At 32.1% G+C, this 24,852-nt stretch overlaps 1 protein-coding gene across 1 annotated transcript in view; it reads left to right on the top strand.

Moving 5' to 3' along the window:
- The window catches only part of LOC106714228 (homeobox protein aristaless), a 73,651-nt gene extending 50,146 nt beyond the window's left edge, over positions 1–23,505 (top strand). The window contains exons 2-5 of the mRNA XM_014507206.2: positions 16,868–17,141; positions 18,852–18,897; positions 22,493–22,686; positions 22,940–23,505. Coding sequence (XP_014362692.2) covers positions 16,868–17,141; positions 18,852–18,897; positions 22,493–22,686; positions 22,940–23,261 — 836 coding nt within the window. The 3' untranslated portion in view covers positions 23,262–23,505. The remainder of the gene's footprint in view (positions 1–16,867; positions 17,142–18,851; positions 18,898–22,492; positions 22,687–22,939) is intronic.
- Positions 23,506–24,852: the final 1,347 nt, after the last annotated feature.

Below are 24,852 nucleotides of genomic sequence, written 5' to 3'. Positions count from 1 at the left end.
GTTCTTCATATATTTGAATTGCAACAATCAAACCTTGGAACCGGTTTTTTAACGTACGACAACCGAATATCAGAACCAGGTATCATTTTGTACGGCACAAGCTATAAATAATTATACGAATTTTACATTAAGAACAATCAAATAAAAACATGACGTTTTAAACAAAATCTTTAGTTTCAATTGCCGAAACACTCGAACAGAAATATGTTGTTATATCTTTCAATTCGTTTAAAAAAAAAAGAGATAACAATATATTCTTGTACACGAGGTTTGGCAGTAGAAAACTTAAGGAAATGACGCACTAACACTGACAAAATATTTTACGTATGAATTTTGTGAATGCTTTAAAATGTTTATAATATTCGTTGACGTAACAAAATCTTTGTATTCACGTATCTGTAAATTATACATTTCCATAATTTAGAATTCGCCATTTACATGTATGCATATAATGCGTATAAAGTTTTAGTTAAGTTAAGAAGACGCATTTTATTGTTTTTTCTAACATCTCGGGGGCTCGAAAAATAGTACGAACCACGGCGCAGAACACAATTTTAGGTGCACGTAGAGGGAAGCACTGATAGGTCATCTCCCAAGTAATTTGAAACGATTTATATCTACTAACACTACTACTTTACTATATATATATATTTCAAGTCGTTAAATTATTTAAAAATATTTAAAATAAACTTCAATGAAATAGAGAACAGAATTAAATGATCAGCCACAAACGAAGTTACCGTTTTTAATTAATTTAATAATAGTCAAAATTATATTCAGTTACCGAAATTCATGGATGCATTAATAAAGCACAAATAGATTTAATTGCTTAGAATTAACTGTACTGAATGCAGTAAATTATTACAAACGCAAACGGAACCATTTAAGACATTCAGTTAAATACTGTTATCACGTAAAAACTTCCGTTTCCTATATCATTGATTCATTCAATCAATTTGATGCGCAACTGTTAACTTCATTAACAAAAAAAAACGACGTGTACATGAAATTTACGCGGATTAGAAATCTTTGAATGTTACCAAGTCACGATACGATAATTATTTTCAGTAAATTTGTGAGAGTAAATTTTCAATTATTTCATGAGACTTATCGTACAAAACTGACGTTGCATTTAGGCTTTTTTTAAATGTCCCTGACTACTACGTCAAACAGTAAAGTTAGCATAGAAAATGTTTATTACCACACTCGTTGCCACCTTGTGCTGGGAAGCACCGCCACGCCTCGCGATCACCACGGTGCTGCCTTTAGCGAGCAATTTCATTAGTCGATAACTAGGTCATTATACAGCATGCGGGGAGGACAAGAAATCTCTCGTAATACGCACGAGGGTGCTAACGACTAATGAAACTGCACCCTTACTCGCCAATGACCCCTCCATGTCACCGATAGAGCGGGTTAAATATATAAATTTGTAAGTAGATTGATACGTTATTCCCGCTTGCACGGGTTGACGGTGCGCGGTTGGCGTGGCGTCGGCGAAGCGTACACTCGCCATCAACCCGACCGCGCCGGTCGACTCGCCGAGTGGTTGATGAATGCACGTTAACCTTAAGGCATCATGGAAATACACTTAGACATTATTGACATAAAAACGTATTTTACCTACATTTCAAGAGAAATGCTATACCTCTACAGTCGACTTAGTTACATTGTACCAAGGAAAGTACAGTCGCGACCATAAGTAGCTATTTCTCGAAGCCCGTAGCGTAATTACGTAAACGGTTAATATTAGGTCCTTACATATGAAATTGGCGTTTTGTATGGGAGGAACAAAAAGTCGAATATTTTTTAATATAATATATTTAATTAATCAAAGTATGAACCATTATTTTCTATGCACTTTTGCCATCTCATAGGTAGTTCATTGATCCCTTTACTAAAAAAACCAGTCGGGACGGGAATCAATAAAATCTTTGAAGGCGATTTGGACTGCCCCATCGGAGTTGAATTTTTTCCCTTGCAAGAAGTTATCCAAATTTCGAAAAAAATGGTAATCTGTTGGAGCAAGGTCCGGGGAGTACGGAGGATGTCTTAGACTTTCCAATTGAAGCTCTTCTAATTTAGTAGCCGTTCGTTGCGCAGTGTGTGGTCTAGCGTTGTCGTGAAGCAGCAGTGGCGTGAAGCGATTGACCAGCCTAGGTTGTTTAGCCGCTAGCTTTTCCATCATGGTTTGCAATTGCTGACAATAGACATCAGCCGTAATAGTCTGGCCAGATTTGAGAAAACTGTAATAAACAATACCGGCACTAGTCCACCAAACGCTTACAAGTAACTTTTTTGGGGTTAATTTTCGCTTGGGGCAGGATTTGGCTGGCTGGCCAGGATCCAACCATTGCGCTGAGCGCTTCCGATTATCGTAAAGTACCCATTTTTCATCACAGGTAATGATTCGGTTTAAAATACCTTCATTATTGTGCCGGTTTAGTAATGTAACGCAACAGTCGACGCGCGTTTGCCGGCTTGCTTCAGTCAATTCGTGAGGTACCCACCTTTCAAGCTTTTTTATCTTCCCAATTTGCTTCAGGTGAATTAAAACTGTTTTATCACTAACATCGCAGCCTGCAGCTAACTCGGACGTGGTTTGCGATGGATCCGCTTCCACAATAGCCTTCAACTCTTCATTATCAACTTGAGTCTCAGGCCGTCTACGGGGCTTGTTCTGCAGATCGAAATTTCCAGAACGAAAACGTTGGAACCAAAAACGAACTGTGTTTACTTTTGCAACACGACCGCCATACACATCATTCACCCTTCGATTCGTTTCCGCAGCACTAGTGCCACGGCGGAACTCGTACTCGTAAATAATGCGATATTTTAAGTTTTCCATTTTGTAAAATGAGTGACGCAAACAGAAAAAAACAGAAGAAAAAAAACAAACGAATGACGGTCATCGAACCACAAATACATGAGTCTATAGCTGTACAAATTTGAATTTGGAATTCCTTACCAAAGAGGAGAAATTCGTGATTAAAGTGGCCAGTACGAAAAACGCCAATTTCATATGTAAGGACCTAATACATATTAACCGATAAGTAGCGGTGTGAACTTGAACGTCTAATGTCTAAGCTTCGCGAGGTTGGCGTAATTACGTGACATTACAGGGGCGATATTTGTTCGCAATTAACGCCCGCACGGGAAGCCCTTGTCTGTGCGTATGTAATTCATGGTTGCGTGATAGTACGAATTAGTGGTGACGGTTAACGCATCGCTTTTTGTAACGTTTGCAAGTAATAAACAGAACAATGATATTTGAGGTGAATGTGTGTTAAAACTGCAAAGAGCAAGAACCAGATAAGTAGCAGAAACATTTCTTTTATACTAGAATGTAAAAAAAAAATTACTATCTACCATGAACTATGAAAGATGGAAAGATGACATCTTTGACATGATGCAGTTAAAATATTATCATCACTTTTAACTGGGAATTAACATCACATTTTTTTTATTTCATACTCATTATACTTTGTTATTACAATAAAATTAAATGTCTAGTATATTTAAACAAGAATTAGACTGCTATATATAGTTTTTTCTTTCACTTCTCTATAAAACTGTGAGACCGGGAGGCAGGCGGGTCCGCAGCTGCCGTTTCGACTGACATTTCCTCGCTGTACTTGCTAAATGATGTACCATGACGCTCGACCGGGTGTATTTAAAGACGTTTAGAACCACAGTGTAATAGGTAAATGGTTTGTCTGTCACACACATGACAAAATTACTTTAATATACACAGTTTATTCTACTACGATACACTAATAGATTCCACTAAGTCTAAGTAATGTGACATGGTCTGAAGTTTTAATCGTTTAAATTATATTTATTACATCAATACATACTATTTCAAAAATGCGATGTAGTTAATTTTTTTATTAAATAAAATACTGCTTGACATTGTTTTTAATTGCATTATACTTATCTTACTAATATAAATGCGAATGTTTTGATGGATGGATGTTTGTTTGTAGGTAACTCCAGAACGGATCTCGATGAAATTTGGCATACATGTAGAACATAGTTTGGAACAAAACGTCGGCTACTAAATAAGTTTTCGGCGGAGTCGCGGGCGATAGCTAGTAATTTATAAAATTCATTATTTGGATTTTAGACCATGCTGTATACACACTTTTGTTTCAGAATTTACTTACTTATAATATCAGAACCATTATAAGTAAAGACTGGTCGTGAGTTCGTTAATTTCTATCCTGCTATCGAAGAATAACAAATTGAAATCCAGTTGAAAAGAATACGAAGTTTTTTACATATTTCACAACCTTGTTAGATTAAAAACATTTTCCCTAGTCGCTTGTGCAAACTAAGTAATTGTTATTGTATTGAATTATTTGATCAGCATCGGAAATCCCACTCACTCAACGAAAAACAATAAATAAGTAAACGGAAAATTTTCAATGGAACAACCTTCATATTAGTAATTTATTAATATAATTTTATACATAAATATTTGTATGTTTTTATATCAAAAAGTGGCGAACGAGCAAACGGACACCTAAATTCGCCGAAATAGTAAGGCGACCATTGCCCATAGACATCCGCAAATGCAGATGCGTTGCCTACCTTTAATCAACGGAGAAGGGGACGCACAGAAATAGGATATTTCCCCTTACTCTGCATTCCCTAATTTATAATTTTCCATTTACTTATTTTTATACGAAATAAAGTATCGTATCTCAAAATCAGTAACATTATTCAACGTCAGCTATTTACTATTTAACATAATTCCAATTTGTTTATTAAGTTAAAAAAGTAGTCGACACTCATAGTAAGTAGCCTCTTTACCAAGAACTTCACGACCATTATCGACGCATGACATGTTAATTACTTCTATCCAACGCTAAAAAATTATCAAGAAAGTCTTTTAAAGAAATAGCAACACCTGGTAGCTGATATTTTTTAGCGCTCAACAAAACAACCGTTACTTGAAACAAGACCATTTTTCTTGTCAATTGTTACCGTAAAATACCACTGCTGTAACAATTGAATTTATATATATTGCTGTCTCTTTTTATCAAAGAAGTATGAGAGGGATGACAACATTATTTATTTGATTCGCCAGTGAAAACCCACGCTAACAATTAGCCGTCCATAGACATCCGTGAGAGTTCTTATGTTGTCTATTTGAAATTGCAAATGATATCGAGGCCTATGTCGACGATTTATACGTAACGATAGAAAATTTAATTGTTCTATGACACGTAAAGCTCGCTACACACCTTCGCTAAAAAGTTAAAACGGAAAGTGTATAGCAAGCTTTACGTGCTATAGAACAATCATATTTTCAATTTTTTTCATATAAATCGTAGACACGGGTCACATATTTGCGAAGTTTTTAATAATCTTGAGCATTTTTGTCAATTTTACATAGTTAATTAATTTTATCTGATCTTATTAATTTTATTTAATTTAATCTGCCTATTATTGAAAAAGTTGTGTCATTAAGTTTAAAAAAAAACACAATCTCTAAATATAAAAAAAACAGTCGTAGAGTATTCAATCTATCGAATATTCAATATTGACTCTCACTGAAATTAAATAACAATTTACCAAAAAAGTCAACAAAAATCAAATAAGTACTCAAATTAAATCTTCAGTGTTGTCATTCAGCAAACAAAGGATGTTCCAAAACAAATAAAAACTCTACAAAATAATCATGGATTAGCTATGATTGCGCTTTAACTGCATTCACAGAACTGTCGATTGAAGTTTACGTAATGCTAGTTTCACACGAGAGCAGCACTGTGAGTCAGAGCAGTAAAACAAAACAGTACTGCTATTATTCTAACGTCATGTCAGAAAAGTACTATCTGTAATTCAAATAGCAGTACTGCGCTGTCTACTGTTATCCTCGTGTGAAACTAGTATAACAACGATAATATCAGCACAGTGTCTGCCGCAGTCTATTATTAGGCAACATTGGATTATTATTTTTTTTTAATTCTCCGCACCGACAATCGTGCAATGGAATTAATATCCATTAAACAGAATTCCGATACAAACGTACGCCGACAATGTAATATTGAATTAATTAAAAATAATAAAGGATCTTGAATTTCCATATCAATCAAATACATTAAATAGAATAAAGTTTCAAATTCTGTCTGCATTTTATATTCCGGTCAAAAAAGACGATCTACGAATTCAAAAGAATTACTTTTTAACCGTGGGTTTCTGAGTATAAAATCTTTGTATTAAATATATCGTCAGCCCTGTCATTATCTTTGACAAGACGGAGGTAACAATATGTTTTAAACGGAAATTGTCGTCTCATAGACCCATGGTAAAATATATTTTTACACCTTGAATATAATTTGCAACGAGTGTACACTTCAAAAACATGAAAAAAAAAAAACAAGACAGAAATTGCTCAGTTAATTTCAAAGTCTTGTTACTGCGAGGTCAACCGTCGTTTGAACTTAACTACTACGTTTCATTATCTGTGGTAAGTCAGTAATTACCTCGAGAAAGTCTTTCCCGCGTTTTTGTGTGCGTTGCCTAGGCAACTTTTTTGTTGATGTGAAACTTGTTAATGTAGAAACAAAAAATCAATTACATACTTTCTCTAACATCTGATGCAGATTACTATTTATAATCATAATAAATAGATTAGCAATAATTAGTAAGAGATATTATGTTAAAAGAAAGACAGCAAGAAAAGCGAAATAAGTTGGCAATTCAGTTATATAGAAATTATAACAAACATATCTACATCCATATATATAAAAGAAAGTCGTGTTAGTTACGCCATTTATAACTCAAGAACGGCTGAATCGATTTGACTGAAAATTGGTGGGCAGGTAGCTTAGAACCAGGAAACGGACATAGGATAATTTTTACCCCGTTTTCTATTTTTTATTCCGCGCGGACGGAGTCGCGGGTAAAAGCTAGTTTTAAATAAAAAGTCAAATCAACAACTATGTTAGCAGTAATAGACACTTCCTGTCTATCTCTGCTTATCGTTAGTTAAAGTTATGAATGATTTTTTTATTTTACCTGTAGCTTCAACAGGCGAAGTCGCTTCTCCTTAAAAAAGGCGTCAAAAACTTCTTATGCCATAAACGTGCATTCATTGTTGAGCACGTATTAAATCAACACTTTAAATTGTATTTGACAATATAATTGGTCACCGGGAATTGAGTTCAGTGAGCTGTAAATTTTAAATTAATACATTTGTTTTTTTTTAAAAAAAAAACAGGTTGACATTTAAGGAAATGGTCCGTTGAAGTAAGAACGGTAAATGTATGATTGCAATACTTTAATATACTTAAGCATATCATTGGATCTTCGGAAATACAATATTATCCAACTATAAGTTTCTAGTTCCGATCAACTATCTTCCTAATATTACAAACGCATATATTTAGATGAATGGATGGATAGATGGATGTTTGTTTGAAGCTATCTCTGAAACGGCTCAACGGATCTTGATGAAATTTGGCACAGATGTAGAACATTATCTGGAAAAACACATGAGCTACTTATAGAGTCGTGCGTCAACTATTCTTATGATGAACAGGATAACTTTTTTGTACTCGAGTTTCAACAATAGAAACCTATGGTAATAGAAAATTTGTTAACTTGTACAGCTTCATAATGCATGTATAAAAATTAAAAATATTTTAAAATGTTGTAAAAATTTTATAATCCTTTAAGTAAAAAACATGATAAAGATGTCTCAAAAACATAAATACCACGTCTCATGTATGCTACATGTGCTTAAAACAAAACTGAAATGCATTTGTTCTGAATGCCTTACAAAAATGTCAAACATTCTCCTCTAATACTATAATTAAGGCCATACTTGTTAGCCTACATTAATTAGAAAACCATTTATATCAAGCCGAACTACGCAAAGAACTCAGCGGCATTTTCACTGGCGGCAGACCGGTGGAATCCAACTGAGGACGGTAAAAAACCAAGCTATTAGCAGACAATTTGTCGAACAAATAACTTTAATTTAAATACACATAGAATGGTTGACTTTAATTTACGTACGTATTTTAATTTAAGTTTATACAGGATGTATAAACTTTGCTCTACATAACAATAAGGACTGTAACACACAATGGTAATGTACTGAATTCTATTGTTTGGCCAACTACAAAGGAACTACAACTACTTTGCTATAGAGGAATTTCTAAGACCCAACACCATACATAGCACATTTAATAAATTAAAAACGTTTTTACATTTTTAATTTCAGATAAAGAAAGACTGACGGCGTCTGTCAATTTGTGTTATAAAATTTTGCAAAATAAAAACTGCCAAGAAAAAGATTACGTTATTTGATTAGACCTAATTACATTTCAGATCGTAATTAACTTGCATGTATTCCCTTTGTTTTATTACAGAACCGAACCAACTTACGTTTGCTAACGGAATCGTCGAATACATTTAAATTTCATCTTTATTCAGTTGCGTTTAAAGTGGTATGATTGTTTTACCGACTGCAGTTATCCACAATACTGATGTCTTTGGTCGAGATAAGCTACTATATTATTAAGGCATAATTTACGATGTAAATTATAGCGATTTGTTAATTTTATACATGGCGGTGATACAGACTGATGACGGAACATTTATATTCTTTTATTTAACTTTATTATTTTTCTAGAGATTAATGTTGGGCTATTTGCAATATGCGGGTTATTTTTAATTCTTTTTACAAGTAGCTGTGTTATGCGTGTAAATTAATTATTCATAGGTATTAATTTATCCCACATTTTATGTTATTTTTTTACAGAAAGAAAGTTATAACAAACATTGGTTGTTGTTAAATTTCCTTGAATTTAACAAATAAAAAAATCATTCGAAACACTGCACTCATACAGTGATCTGTCTTAGTTTTTCTGTAGCAGGAATATAAAAAACAAAGTTCCCTTAAAGTCGATGGATTGTATGTTTTGTTTAAAAAAATTCCAATTTTCTTTCTCGTGTCATCACGTTAACACTGCCACTATATTTTACTCTTTGGGCATAGACAAATCATGTCTTATACAAAATGTAAATTTTCACACCATATGTAGAAGAATTAAATAATTACATATATACCTTGAAACTGGAGTATTATAAACAGCAGGTGTAATATTAGTAATTTAAAAAAAATAAACAAAATAATAGGTCTTGTATTCATCGCCCGTATCAGGCAGATAGCGTCCATATAATCTATGATTAATTATATAATATTTTATCAGAAATTACACCTGTTTTTTAGCATAGTTCGGAAAATGTATAATTTTGTATAAATGGATTTTATCCATATCAGTTGTAACGGATAGATTTATGGATTGCATATTGTATGACAAGTTATGACAGGAAGTAAATAGTTGATAATAAAAGCAATACCTTTCATGCATGTATACTCGATTGCAATACACTATCTTTATGTGATTACTCCTCCTAGACCCTGAACTGATTAGATCTGGTTTGTTGCGATATGAATCAATTGACGCACTAGTTACGCATACTCCACTCTATTCTCTCCGCTCTACTTTTGAAGACCATGGCATACAAATTTGTTTTTGTTGCAATATGTTCATGATGTTATTTGAATGCAAAAAACATAGATTTTTTTTCGCATTTAAATACGATTTTTCTTTCTCACATATACCTCTTTAAACTTTAGAAAACATGTTCTCGTATTGTTAGTTTGATAATGACACTTAAATTAAAAATATATACATAAATTTTCTTGTCGTTTTTATGGTACTTAATCTACAAGTGTGTTTAAATATTCTAAAGAGGAAAGATTTGTATTTTTTATGTTACGAATAAACTCTAAAACTACTGGTCCTATTTCAATGAGCAACATAGGCTACTATTAATAGAATCTTTTTATCCCGCGTGAAAGAAATCGCGTGCAACAGAATTTTACAATTAAATTTGATGTAACAGACATCGGCAATATAATCATTTTTATATAGTTCTTGGAATATTCATTGAAATGTAAAAACCAATAATAAAACTAAAAGTAGGTTCCCTAGTGATTATATTGTCACTACCAGACGCAATTTAATAATTACAGTCAATCAATGACTACACTCATCTGACATTAAAGTCATGAACGTTCTTACTATAGGCTATACTCACTCGATTCTCACTTATAAATTAACATGAATTCAAAATTAATTCGAGATATAGATTTTATTGTTACATATTGTCGTCTCAATTTTTTTCAATAAGAATGAAAGGGATGGCAATATGCATTATTCCAAATGTGAAGACAATGAAGTTATAGAGTTGTGATGTCAGTTGTTTATCCATAATATTGTTAAAATAACAAAATGACAACTAAATAATATTTTGCCTATAATAAGTGAAACGTGTTAAACCAAAGTAAAAACATTTAAAATAGAATCGAATCGTATTTTTTTTTCTCAATTAAATGCATAATTATTTGTTATAAACGTTTTCTAAACGGTTATACGAAATTAATGTCGAATAAATGAAGGAAAACGTTAATCGTGTGAATAGTTAACAATAGTAATGTAAGAAAATTCACAAATGGAATAATCCATAATTACTCACAGCAAAGAAACATTTACATACATTGTTATAGTCATTAATCTTCAATTCAATAGAGCTTAATTTCAAATACAATCGTATCTTAAATTATAATCTACAAACAATTATAAAATCCATAAATTTACTTTATTTATAAACCGTATAGGAGCGTCGGTGGCTCATTGGTTAAGCACTTAACTTGCAATATGCAGGTTAGGTTCGAATCCTGCCATGTACCAATGTGTTTTCCGAGTTTCAATTTATACTACGTTCTTACGGTGAAAAAAAACATCGTGAAGCAACCTACACATATCTGTGAAGAAATTCAAAGATATGTGAGAAGTCAACCAACCCGCACTTGGCCAGCGTGGTTGACTATGCATATGGGTCTATTCACCTCTAAGTTAGGGTAGGCTCCGCCTATAGTCTAATGATCTGATGATTTAAGTATTCAAAGATTCTAAAAACGGACTATGTTTAAATTAAATTTTAGAGCAGAAAAACCGCTAAAATCTAAACGATACGCTTTATCATGAAAGAATAGAAGAGTAGATGCACAAAAACTTTATTTCTATAGAAAAGCTTATTTTTCTAATAGGTAATAACTATTTAAGTCACGAGCTTTTTTGTATGTGTTAAAAAAAACACAAATGAAACAGACGATTTTTTTCCCCTAACTCATCAGTACACAATAAACCTTGTTGTTACTAATTCAATTTGCACAAATGATTTATTCAATGAGTGAAGTTGATTTTATCATTCGCAACCGATTTATACGCGTGAAGCGAACATTTCTACATCCATATTTGGTAAGGGATCACCAGAATTATGAACGATGCAAAAAATACCACCGTCTGTATTGTTGCAACGATATACATCATTGTATTATGTTAACCATTTGTAATGGATACTAATGGATTTGTAATGGATTTCTAGTACTAGTTAGCATCAAAAAACTTGCATTGTTGATAATAATTAATAGCCTATTCTAACCTTAAATAAATATTCTTTAAAGTAAGAACTTAATTATAATAAATTCTATACTAATATTATAAAGGAAAAATTTGATAGTTTGTTGTAAATAAGCTTTGAAAACACTGAACTGATTTGAAAAATTCTTTCACGGTTGAGAAGCTACATTATCCACGGGTGACATAGGCTATATTTATTAGTAGATTTTTTTATTCCGCTCGCAAGAAGTCGCAGGCAACTGCTACAGGTATTAAAGAATGATATTTACCGCCTCATGAATAATAATTGACGTACTGGCGATTTGTGAAAACTTATATGGAGTAGATAATATATATCTACTAAAAATATAGTAAGTCTGACCAGTCATCCATCGCAACTCGATACGCGTGTATGCGTTGCACTTAGTTATGGACTGCGGAGATACATTTTTTATAAATGCCAGCTTACGATTTCTTGCTAAATTTGTTGTATCGTCTAGCTATTAACTTAACAGTTATTTTGTCTTTTCTCAATCGGGAGTTATCAATCATTAATGCCAGTCCTTAGTAATCAATGAAAATGGTTTTTATGTACCCTTTAAGTACAGATTCATGTTGTTGGAAGTAATTTAATTGGTCGCATTTTACGATACGACTATCGGTTGGATTTAATACTACTCTCAGTTTTAAGGATAAAGCTCCAATCAAGATATACATTAAGACCAATAGAATAAGGTTTACGATTTTTTTTGCAGTTAATATAATAGTTAACTCCAATACCTTAATATCTTTGTGTCTACATATGGACTCTACTACTACATTCATACGTATATAAGACCTTTTTAAATATGTGTAGTGTTTAAATAATTTTATATACTTTTATATACATTCTGAAAAACTTTAAATATTGAAATTCTGTTTTCATCAATCATAGGCTTTGCTATCGAATTCCATAAGTAATACATCAAAAAACCCTTTTCTTTTATCATAATTATTGAAAATTTGTTAAACAATAAATCGATTTTTTTTTCTTGTAATCAATGTGTAATTTCGATAAGATCGTGGCTTGCGAATGGAACTTTATATCGATAAGATCGATTTGCAGAGGAAGTTGGACTATCTGTGTCTTATCGTGACTCAATGGCGGTAATTAGAAGGTGCGAGTGCGTGTTTTAGTGTGCGAGTGTACATGTGTGCGAGTGTGCAAGTGTGGTGTTCGCTCGAATTATGTCATTCATAAGTGGAAGTCGGTTCGAGTGAGATCGTGTCGCGATAGACGCTTGTTCCGACACCGATAGTATGGGCATAACTGTAAGTTAATTGTGATTTTATTCCATACCTTGTTTTTGTTTATTTTAGTGCTGACACTTGATATGAGGCGTCTCGTAGCAGAGTACTCTTGGTCTTGAAGTAACAAATAAAATATTGGGTTATACATTTTTATGAGTAAGATCTTAGTAGATTTGTGTTTTTATAAGTTATACAACGTGGTTTGTGATTGTATTATTAATGAAAATTATACATTATGGTACAGAAAAACACGCCAAGCAATTAAAATAAAGTAACTTCAAAGAAATTAATGATACACGAGAATTTTACAGTAATTTTAAATTAGTATATGCTTAATTTGTCCTTTGTTCTAATAAACGTTACTTAAATTCGTGTTATAAATAAGTTAATGAAAGTAAAAGCTATAATTCCCTTGAACAGTAATTTGTAAAGTTAATTATGTGGAAGCCCTCGTATCACATGCGATCTTAATACAAATGCTGCGCCAGGGCCGGCACTGGGACAGGTTTATTTTTGCAAAATAAATTATATATTTTTAATTTTATAGAAATAAATTGGAAAATTATGAAATTTATTTTTATTTTTAAACAAAAGTGTAAAGAGTTTTTTACTAGCATGTCCATTAGCCCGTTACATTGTAAGATGTCATTTAATCGTAGTTATTCGTAGAGTCGGTCGCTCAGGGGTTAAGCACTTGAATTGTAATATGCAGATCCTGGTTTTGAATCCCGCCATTTACCAATGTGTTTTACGATTTTTTATTTACTTTTGTACATTTATTTTTTATTATTCTTTTACTTTAATACTGATTGGGAACCTTTTTGTCAACCCTATTAATATATTGCTTATCTACACTATGATTTGTCATATGACGTCAATACTATTTAGTCATTGACATTTACACAATCACGTTCTTTGATTCATATTTCCATTAAACTGGATAAAACAAAATACAAATGCAGCGAGCTCTATTAAATAAATAAAAAAATTACCTTTTCCTCTAATCAAATCAATTTCTTTTCCAAAAAAAAAGAAATTCCATCGGCCTACTTTTACTTCAAGAGCTGAACCGTGTGAACAACCTATATCCAAGAATTGAACAATGCATCTAATTCAATACACGAATGCTCTGCGCAGCGAAGTTTGTACACAAGAAACTATAATAGTGCCGCCGTCAATTACGACATAATACTTTAATCAGAACGTAATTAAAGTGAAGCAATTAACTAATTAAACGGCAATTTATTAGTTATAAGGTCAGTATTAACATAGTGGATAATAGATTTGAATCGTGAGATTAACACCTCGGACGTCGAATAGGAACAATGAATTATTATAATCCTCCCGTTTTATGGCAAAAATGAATTATTTATGTAATTTATACCAACATTTTAAATTGATGTAGCTAGAGATAATTGCCAAACTGATTTTATCTCAGTTAAGTGATTGCGTTAAACCGTGTACACGCAATTCTTTTTCTTTATAACTTATCCATACTAGTGGTTGGTTTCTGTTTCATAATAGCTTCTAGGATGGGATAATGGTAACAGGGTTACGTGAAACTGTGTAATTCGCAGACCTATAGCGGTCCTTTCTTTCCAGCGCCCTGAACAGTTGTTCAACCGCGTTCTACACTAACGCCTTTGCTGACCATAATTAGGAGACAGCTTAGCCGATGGACAGCATTGTATTTTTGCTTTGGCAGCTATGTTCACCCAATAATATTTTTGAATGTGCACGTGTATTTTGTTACACCAAAAATCTAATATTATTTTATTTTGTACTTAATAGTTTTTGATCAACAAATTGTATGTACTCATTTAGCCGCCCAAATAAAAAAACTTAATAAGTAGCCTATGTTTTCTTCCAGGTTATGTTCTACATCTGTGCCAAATTTCATCAAGATCTGTTGAGCCGTTCTGGAGATACCTTCAAACAAACATACACCCATCCATCCAAACATTCACATTTATAATATTAGTAAGAAGTAAGATAATTAACAATACAATTGTACACGTAGACAGGAAAGCGTGGATAATTTACTTCTTATTGCCCTTAATAATCTCGATTATTTTGATTGCAATTCAACGCAGAGTTTATCTCTTTTAATAGATTTTGCGTCTCACGTATAACAATTATTGTATTAAGAGTAAAGTGTTTTCGAACCTTATGTTGATTTTATAACAAAAACTTTTTCTAAAAAAAGTGATGTTAAATAAATGAAAACCAGTTTTAATGTGAGTAAAATGTAATAAAGACTTTTCGAGATATTTGTGTAAATGTGAAATAATTATTAAACTTTGAAGGTGTCTAGTGCCTAAACTTCGCAATATTTGATAGAGGTAAGTTTGTACACTAGATTTACCAGACCAGTCATTTAGACTGGTCGTGCAATTTCAATTCAAAATTCCTACTATATTACACATTTTTTTTCAGAACTGATGTTATGACTTTTGTAGCTATAATAAGAGAGTACGTTTTATAAACTTAATGTTATTTTATATACATTAGTAACAAATATAATTTTTGTTGTTGACATTTATACCAGTACCAGTCAAAATGACAGGTTGTGTTTGTATGAAAAAATGTATGATTTTGGGAATCATGAGACCGATACAGTACATATAGCACTGAAGCGTTTTTTGTTATCGTCTTTGGAGTCAACTTTTGCAGGCAGACAAGTTCGCTTTAGTCTCAGCAGTTTGGGATAAATTTATTGAAAACAGTAAAAATTGCTTCAAACCGGGAGCTTATATTACCGTGGATGAGCAACTTTTTCCAACAAAGGCCAGATGCAGATTTACTCAATATATGCCAAACAAACCCTCAAAAATTTGGCATAAAATTTTGGTTGGCGTCCGACGTAGAGACGAAATATGTGGTAAATGTCTTTCCGCATTTAGGAAAAGACGAAACACGAAATGCATCAACCCCCTAAGCGAATTGATCGTGATGAAACTTCTTGAACCATATACCATGAAGGGTAGAACTGTAACAACTGATATTTTTTTTACAAGTATTCCTTTGGCGTTGAAATTACGATCTAAAAACACTTCATTACTTGGAACAATACGCGCAAACAAGAGGGAAGTGCCGAAAATTTGCAAACTGAATAAAGACAGTATGACACGTTTCTCAATGTTGCTGTACCAATCTAATGGATGCACACTTACTGTTTATAAGAGCAAACCTAATAAAAAAGTACTAAGTACAAGACATAAACACATCAAAATTTATAAAGCTGCAAAGAAATTACCTGAAACCGTATCGTTTTATAATAATACCAAATTTTTATTTTTTATGTAAATTTTTTATGCACCAGTCATTTTGACTGGTCTGGTAGAAATAGGTATATTCAAATCGCTGGTATATCTAGTGTTAAATCGTCATTATTTTCGAACAAGGATTCTATGGTACTCTTTTGATCACGTCTATCCCGGCCGCTCGGTGTATTGTATAACATGCATCACACTCGCTCGTTCTCGTTCTCTCTCATCCTCGTTCACCATTCGACTCGCCAACGGTCGCCGAACATAGCCGAACTTACGAATGTAGCCTGATGCATAATTTAAATAAAATGACAACACGTCAATAAGTGTCTATTGTAACAATTAACGGACTAAATTAACGGAAGTAGAATTTAACGGAAGTTAACAAGAGCGTTAACACTTTTTGAATTTAACTTAAAAGTTAATCCGTTAAGGAAAATGTTAACTTCGTTAATTAACGATTAACGGATTAACGAGTTAATGCCCACCTTTGCCCTTAATAATAACTTGTACAGCGCATCCCTGCGTTATACAAGAGAAATTATAACAATACGCATTACTCGATGGTCAATAAAAATAATTATCCGTTGCACAGACTTTGTGCAAAATAAAAAATAACAAATGTAAAGATTAAATACTTTTACACAAGTGTAAAGTAAGGCCATGGCATTTTCAATGACAAGCCATTTATTTATGCGATGAGGTTGGCTTTCCTCAAAATAATTTTTTTATTTATTTCCAGGAATCAGTCACTACAATATTGAGCACTGTAAATAACCCATCTCAGTCTACATTGCTTTTAAAAACGTATTCTTCTTCCAGATTACTATCCTCAAGAGGCATATCAGAAGTACACCGCAATGGGGGTGTCTGAGGTACCTAAAGACGACTCTCCACGGACCACGCCGGAGCTGTCCCGAGCTGACCAATCTCCGGCATCAGAGCGGCCACCTCCAGGGTCAGCGGACAGTGATGATGCCGACGACTTCACACCGAAGAGGAAGCAAAGACGATATAGAACAACATTCACTAGCTTCCAACTTGAGGAACTTGAGAAAGCTTTTTCAAGGACGCATTATCCTGACGTATTTACAAGGTTAGTTCTACAATTAATATCAACTAGCAGTCACCCGCGACTCCATCCGCGCGGAATCAAAAAAAAAAACTTAATAAGTAGCCTATGTGCTCTTCCAAACTACGAGTATGTTCTACATCTGTGCTAAATTTCATCACGATCCGTTGAGTCGTTCCAGAGATACAGTGATACAGATACAGTAAGTGCTAATGATTAAACCGTAATCAGAAATGTACTCGAAATGGTTTTTAAAAAAAATATTCTATAAAAAATATATATATTATTAAACTCTTTAATAATAGATGCGAAAGTAGAGCTTGCGCGGAATTCAACTATTTCATTTACATTTCATTATCTGTACATATTAATAAAATCGCAGTGTCAGTAAGTAATATGGATAAAAAAAACATGTTGTACACGTGATGTGTTTGTGATACGGATAAGGAGATACCAATAAAAAAAAATCTATCTGTCTGTACACAAGGCCGCGTTTATTCCGAATAATCTCCGAAACGGTTGGACCGATTCTGACGGGACTTTCACAGGAAGGTAGCTGAAGCATAGGGACATATTTCAGGCTACTTTTTTATTTAAATTTATTTCTTTAAAAAAACTGCATTTCTGCGCTGATGAAGTCGCGGACGATCGCTAGTAATATATTTCATGTGTGCATTTCATTAGTTTATATGGTATTTTGTTTCAAAAATTTTCTTTACTTATATGTTGCCTATTTGCTTTAAATATATAAATATAACGATACATATAAAACTAGAATAATAAAACGGATGGATGGATAACGTCTTATTATCTATATACATCGGCATTGATAAACGAAATATTGACGTAATTTATCTACATATGAGATATCGACAATTCATTAATAAACAGCATTAAATTACATTCATAAATATTTGAATAACGTAAGCATTATTTATCTAAATCTCATTAACCATCACTTAATAACATTTTACGCTATCATTATATGAATGAAATAATAAAATTATAAATTGTTAATATTTATCAGTGATTATTATAATAGCTTTATATCGATTTTATTTTATTTTTAGGTTATTTTATCTCTAATGACAACATCCGTCTTAAGATATCATAAGTTTGTACATATCGTGCCTTAGTTAAAAACATCGCATAAGTAATTTTTATCAACTTTACGAAACAACTAGACGAAAAAACTGTATTTAAAAATAAATCTGTGGCTTTTTTTTAGTAATTTCTTAATAAATATGCTAATGAGCGGTTAAGAAATAATTATTTCTTTAGTTTTTGTTTATTTTCTACTCTATTTTAACTATTTTACTATATTTCTTTACCTTTCAATTATGTCACCAATGGTTAGACGCGGAATGAGCAGCTCCATCTAACGGCATTATGTGAAAACCGCCAATTTTCGACTTGAACGTTATTGTAAGCTAAGGGACGATATGTACATTATATACAAACACACATGTCATATTATCACATATATACATATTTTTTACTAATAATATAAAAAGTTTCCTCTTTAATTGATTGTTTGCTTTGAATAGGTTCCGAAACAACTCAACCGATTCGAAAAACTCTTTCACTATTCGGAAGCTATTCTATCTACGGAGTGACATAAGTTATTTTTGTTACTAAATTTGTTTTTTTAATTCTGTGCGGACGAAGTCGCGGGCAAGTGCTATGTGATGACATTGAAGTTTTTAACTGATTTATTTTTCTTCCTTGTTTCAGAGAGGAGCTGGCAATGAAGATTGGATTAACAGAAGCAAGAATACAGGTATTCATTTAATTAAATTTATTATCTTACAAACAGCAGACATAATTATCAACAATTATCCGCTATTAAATACACGCGAAGTAGTAACACTAATTTCTTTGCTCATGAATGCAGAACACCAATTTAATGAAGTCAGGAGACCACTTAAAAATATTTAACTGTATCGTTCATAATTTAGAATTATTATTTATGTTAGATATTACTTATGTTAGAATTGACCTTTTCTATTTCCCTTTTGAATCGACTTCAAAAATTCGTTTCGGTTATCAATTAGTCTGTATCTTTTTTTGTTACTTCGTAACTCCTGGCTGTCCGATTTTCATAATAATTTTTTTTTAATTAATAACTAGCCAGTATTTTTGTGTTTTTTTTTCTTAATACATGTTATATTTCAAAATGTAATCTTAATAAAAATAACTTATTGTAAGCATCACTCAATACAAAAGTAATGGAACACTTTATTGAAATTATCTTAAGCACTAAAATCTCACGAAAGCAGGAGATGCAGTTACGTGTACTAAAAACCACTATATTTTGTATGATTACAAATAATATGTTCAATACATTACTAAATTAATGCTATTTGTTTGTTTAACGGTAACATATAGACTGAATTAAACCAGCAACACACCTCCAGTTTTAATAGTAGAGGTAAATCGTACGTGTATAAGAAAAATTTCAACTGTACAGTTAAAACTGAAGGTGTGTTGCAGGCTTTATGGACTAGTCGATTAAATAACAGTTCGTTGTAATAAATTTAATAATTTGAATTTCACACAAAGCACAAAATAACATAGACAATATCAAGTTTTTTTTTATCTTTTTTATTCCTATTTTTTTTTTGACTAGGAAATACTACGTAGTAATAGTAATATCTAAAATTATTTTTACCGGTGTTAAATATTAATAGTTTTTTCAATTAAATTAAAAATATAATTTTTTACGAACAAAGTATTTTAATTCAATGAATTTAAAAACTGGGAACCTAAAAAGGTTTTATGTTAAACAAAGTTTAATTTAAGAGAAAATCACGTCAATATTAAAACTGATCTGAATGGCCAATTATAAAATAACATCTATGGAACATAATGAATCAATTTGAATTATCATTTTAATTGATGCCGCAATCATATATAAAATTTTAATAATACAGCGTTGTATTATTAAACGTTTTTTTGTTGTGTTGTTTATAAAACGAGGTCGTTCGTTTCTTTACATCAATCAATGCTAATATTAAAAATAATTCTATTTTATGTATAATTTTTTTTGGTTAACATATTTTATTAATATTTAATCTATCAAATTAACAAAATGAGGTCGCTCTGTTTGTTTTTATTTAAATTATTTAAATTATTTTTTTTAATATATTAAATAGCAAATATTTTTATATACATGATGCGATGCAATCGTCGCAGAAAATAAGGATCAATTTAAATTATGTAAATTCGATTTAATTAAAAATACAAATAAGTTCAGATGTAAATTTGTCGGCATTCTGTTGTAAATTACGCTATAACATAAGAAAGGATATCGACCAAGTATGGACGGAACGCTCGTGCCTCTTGCCCATATGTGGGTAGGTAGAAAAACGAAACATCTATATTAAGGTCGAATTGCGTATGTGAAAATCATCATAAAATGTCTTTTAAGTAGTGATCAATTAAAATACCATCAGCTGGTATATCTTAATAAAATACACTTGTTATTTAAATACTTTACAGGGGTAGACAACTTTTATTCAACTACCTGACATTTCCAATAAGGAATAATTCGAGTTAAAAAATAGATTTGAATATATTCATCAGCCTCTTTTACAAGTTAAACATAGATACTATGAATGGTTTAAAAGTAAGGTCAAGTAATTGATACCTAAATAAATATAGGAAATAGCTAAAACACTCATGTACATTTGTCCGGTGTCGGCATCCCCGATGGGCTCGAAACTAGTCGGTGCCGACACCAGACAAATGTACATACGTGAGTGTTTTAGCCGTTTCCTATGTTACTTAATGATTATGTCTCACGAAAGTTTGAATAATTTAATTTGTAAAAATTATTTAGATATTATAATCTAATATATAAAACTCTTGTGTCACAGTTTTCGTTCCCGTACTCCTCCGAAACGGCTTGACCGATTCTCATGAAATTTTGTGAGCATATTGAGTAGGTCTGAGAATCGGCCAACATCTATTTTTCATTTTTTTTTAACTGCGCGCGGACGGAGTCGCGGGCGACAGCTAGTAATATACATATATATATATATATATATATATATATATATACGCTAAGATTAGATTTTGCTCATAAAAAATATATTACTCACCCTTTTATTTGTCAGATACATATAATCCGACCATCTTTTCTCGTTTGATTAAAAAAATAATGACAATTTTAGACTATTTTCTTCGAAGTTCATTAAATTAGTGGGTTTAATCTTACTAGTATTATAAATGCCAATATTTAGAGTCGCTTATAGCTTAGAGTTATAACGGAGTCGCTTGCGACAACTAGCTTATTAAACGTCAAAAAAACGCAAACAAATATACGCATGAAGTGTACTCATACATGATCATACATATTTCAAACCGCGGAATAAAATTAAAACCGCGACTCGTACGCGGCATTTTAGGACCAAGACCGGTGATGGTCATTACCTTAATGCAGTACTCTGTTAAGCTATTAAACCTGGCACCTGGGTCGCGACCGGCGTCTTTTTCTGCCGACTGTACGAATGCCGTCGACATGTTTGCCTTCAATTACAACATTTATAAATTCAGCCCAGTATGAAGTCATATTTATAAAATGATCGTTTATACAGGATACAGTCAAAATGGAACTCAATTGTGTGAAGTATAAGTTTGAATTTTCTTTATGATTCTTATAATAAATTTTAATATTATTCTTTGGTCGCATCCATTTAAACAAACCGCATCAGCTAGCAGAAAGAAATGTTGCCTTAATTTTTTAACTTCGAACATTTATCATAAATGAATTAATTCGAATTAACATAAAAATAACACTTTACATAATGATTATTTGGTATCGAATCTGGTTTTTTATTGATTAATTCCGTACCTAAAATGTGGACTATCCACATTTAAGGTACGGAAAATAAAAACCAGATTCCAAGAATTAATCAATCAAAATCACATCATCAATTGTCAATTGTATTTTGATTCTAATGAATGTACATATGGATTTTGGTGTAAAATTAAATTAAAATAAATCTTTATATTATGTAATACACCTGAATGAATGAACTGTTGATAAACAACAATTTAGGTACATTACATTTCGCACATTAATTAAAAATTGTCATGATAATCAGAAACGTAATTAATAATCGTTTATCAATTAATTAATATGCTTATGTCCGATGATGATAACTGGATAAAGTTCAACATTGAAATCAAAAGTGTTTTAGAGATTTTATCATATTTATTTTTAATAATTATCCGATTTATTTAGACGAAAAATACAAAGAGAACAGAAAAAATGTGGCAAAATATAAAAGAAAGATTGGAAAAGCCGACACAAATTAAACAAATTTCATTTCAACTGCATGATAAAAAATAATAGAAAAATTTATTTCCAGGTTTGGTTTCAAAACCGTCGCGCAAAATGGCGGAAACAGGAGAAAGTGGGTCCACAAGCGCACCCTTACAATCCGTACCTTGGGGCAGCCGGAGCACCGCCACCCTCCGTCGTTGCCTCTATGCCCAACCCCTTCTCGCAGCTCGGCTTCGGCTTTCGAAAACCCTTTGATACGAATGCACTGGCTTCATTTAGGTATTTATGATATTTTATCTCTCAATTAAGAATTGTTTTTCTTGTATCAGAACTCATTAAAATTATGGGAGTGGCTAGAACTTTAGTAGCTAAACCTCTCTTCGATTTTTTGAAAGAAATGCGCGCACTTTATTTTTTTTAAACGTACAAAGATAAAATCCGATTAGAATTTTATTTGTGTAAAGTAGAGTCAATAATCAAAATTCATTTAGTAAAATGTTCATCTATTTGATATTAACTTTTTAAATTATAGATACGGCGGCGCGCCGGTGCTAAGCCCGCAGTACCTCGGTGCGCCCTTACCGAGACCGCCTCTGTTCAGTGCCCCCATCTACACCACTAGCCCACCCTTCCACTCCCTCCTCGCAGGGCTAGCGGCCCCTCCCCGGCAATCCCCCGACCCACCTCCCGTCTCTCCCCCAATCTCCCCCGGAAGTGAATCCCCTCCCGCGCAGACTGGTCCAGAAGTAGAAAGAAGAAGTTCAAGCATCGCCGCTTTAAGAATGGCAGCAAGAGAACATGAACTACGATTAGAAATGCTAAGACAAAGACACCACACGGACCTAATTAGTTGAGCTTTCTTTACCATTATCATTCCTTTACTATTAATTTAAAATGGCGTCACATTTGTCTTCGCTATTGCTGTCTTTACTTTTTCAAAAAGAATGAAAGGGACAGCAATATTCGTATTAACTGGCAACACATTACCATATGTTTCCAAACAACGAACTCATAATATTTAACTACAAAAAAAAATATTTTTATAAGCGTATTGTGAAAAAGTATTACGAGTTATTATAAATATTAATTGATAAGAATCAAAGCATATTTCATTAGAAATAAATTAAGTCTAGCAAATTGTATAATAATTTTTGGTTAAAACTTAATAAATCATCTGAAGATTTGAATACTTAATAGGTCATTTCGTATTTATATCGTAACATGACATACTTAGGAAAACAAAATTAATCAAAAATGCGTAATTTTGCAAGCTAATTTTTCTCTAATTTTGTTTTCTTAAAAAATACATAATACTTGTTATTATATATTTTTGTGTATTTACTTGTAATGTACGAAAAGAGCTATTTTTGTGTAAATATCTTAATAATTGCTTAAAAATGATTGTGTTACGGATCCGTCCATTTTATAGGCCTTATTGTTATTTATTATAGTTGTAAGATATTAGTAAATAGTGTAAGTATCCATTATTTAAGGAAATCTGTCTTAAAATACAGCAATATCTATCGGCGTAACTTGCGTATAATGTTACAACTTATTTTTTTTTTTAATTATAACACCCTTTACAAAAAAACATTAATTTTAACTTTAGCATGAACTTTTAGAAAATTAGTATACATTTGTCTGTTCAATTCAGTAATTTGATAATAGAAAACCAATTGAAATAATTGTAACAAAAAAAAAATTCGCCAAAGAAATGTAATTATTTCATGTATACAAAACACATTTACCTACACAATGTTGTTTTAATTATTTAATTAAAAATGTGCCGCATCAAATAAATAATAATAGAGATTATAAAGCCTGATAGTTTTATTAATATCCCTTTTTTATAGCTCATATAATGCACGTTTATCTTATAGTTATCAGAAACTAGCTTTTACCCGCGACTCCGTCCGCGCGGAATAAAAAATAGAAAATGGGGTAAAAATTATCCTATGTCCGTTTCCTGGTTCTAAACTACCTGCCCACCAATTTTCAGTCAAATCGATTCAGCCGTTCTTGAGTTATAAATAGTGTAACTAACACGACTTTCTTTTATATATATAGATAGATGTAGTGTACCTTGTTGCCGATAATGATCATAGTCTGGGTGACTAAGTCCTATTTCTTATAAGGAAAGGATGGGAAAAGGCAGTGGATTTGACAGAGGAGGAGACGTAAAGGAAAGGGAAATATTCCCTATCTGTGCGTCCCCTTCCGTCGATTAAAGGTAGGCAACGAATCTACGGATGTCTATGGGCAGTGCTCGTTTTGCTTGTGCTTTTGTCACCTTATAATATAAAAAATGTAATCAAGAAAAAGAAAATATTCAAGTTAAAATTGAACTATTAACCTACAAAAAATCTTAATATTAATCGATTGTAATAAATATATCAGTGTGCGTGTGCACACACACAAAGATAACGCTTGTAACAATAGTTTCCG

The sequence above is a fragment of the Papilio machaon genome, chromosome 1 (assembly GCF_912999745.1).
Source record: "Papilio machaon chromosome 1, ilPapMach1.1, whole genome shotgun sequence".
In the NCBI taxonomy this organism is placed as follows: domain Eukaryota; kingdom Metazoa; phylum Arthropoda; class Insecta; order Lepidoptera; family Papilionidae; genus Papilio; species Papilio machaon.
Note: the sequence above shows the minus strand (reverse complement) of the source record. Positions and strands in the feature narration are given on the sequence as shown.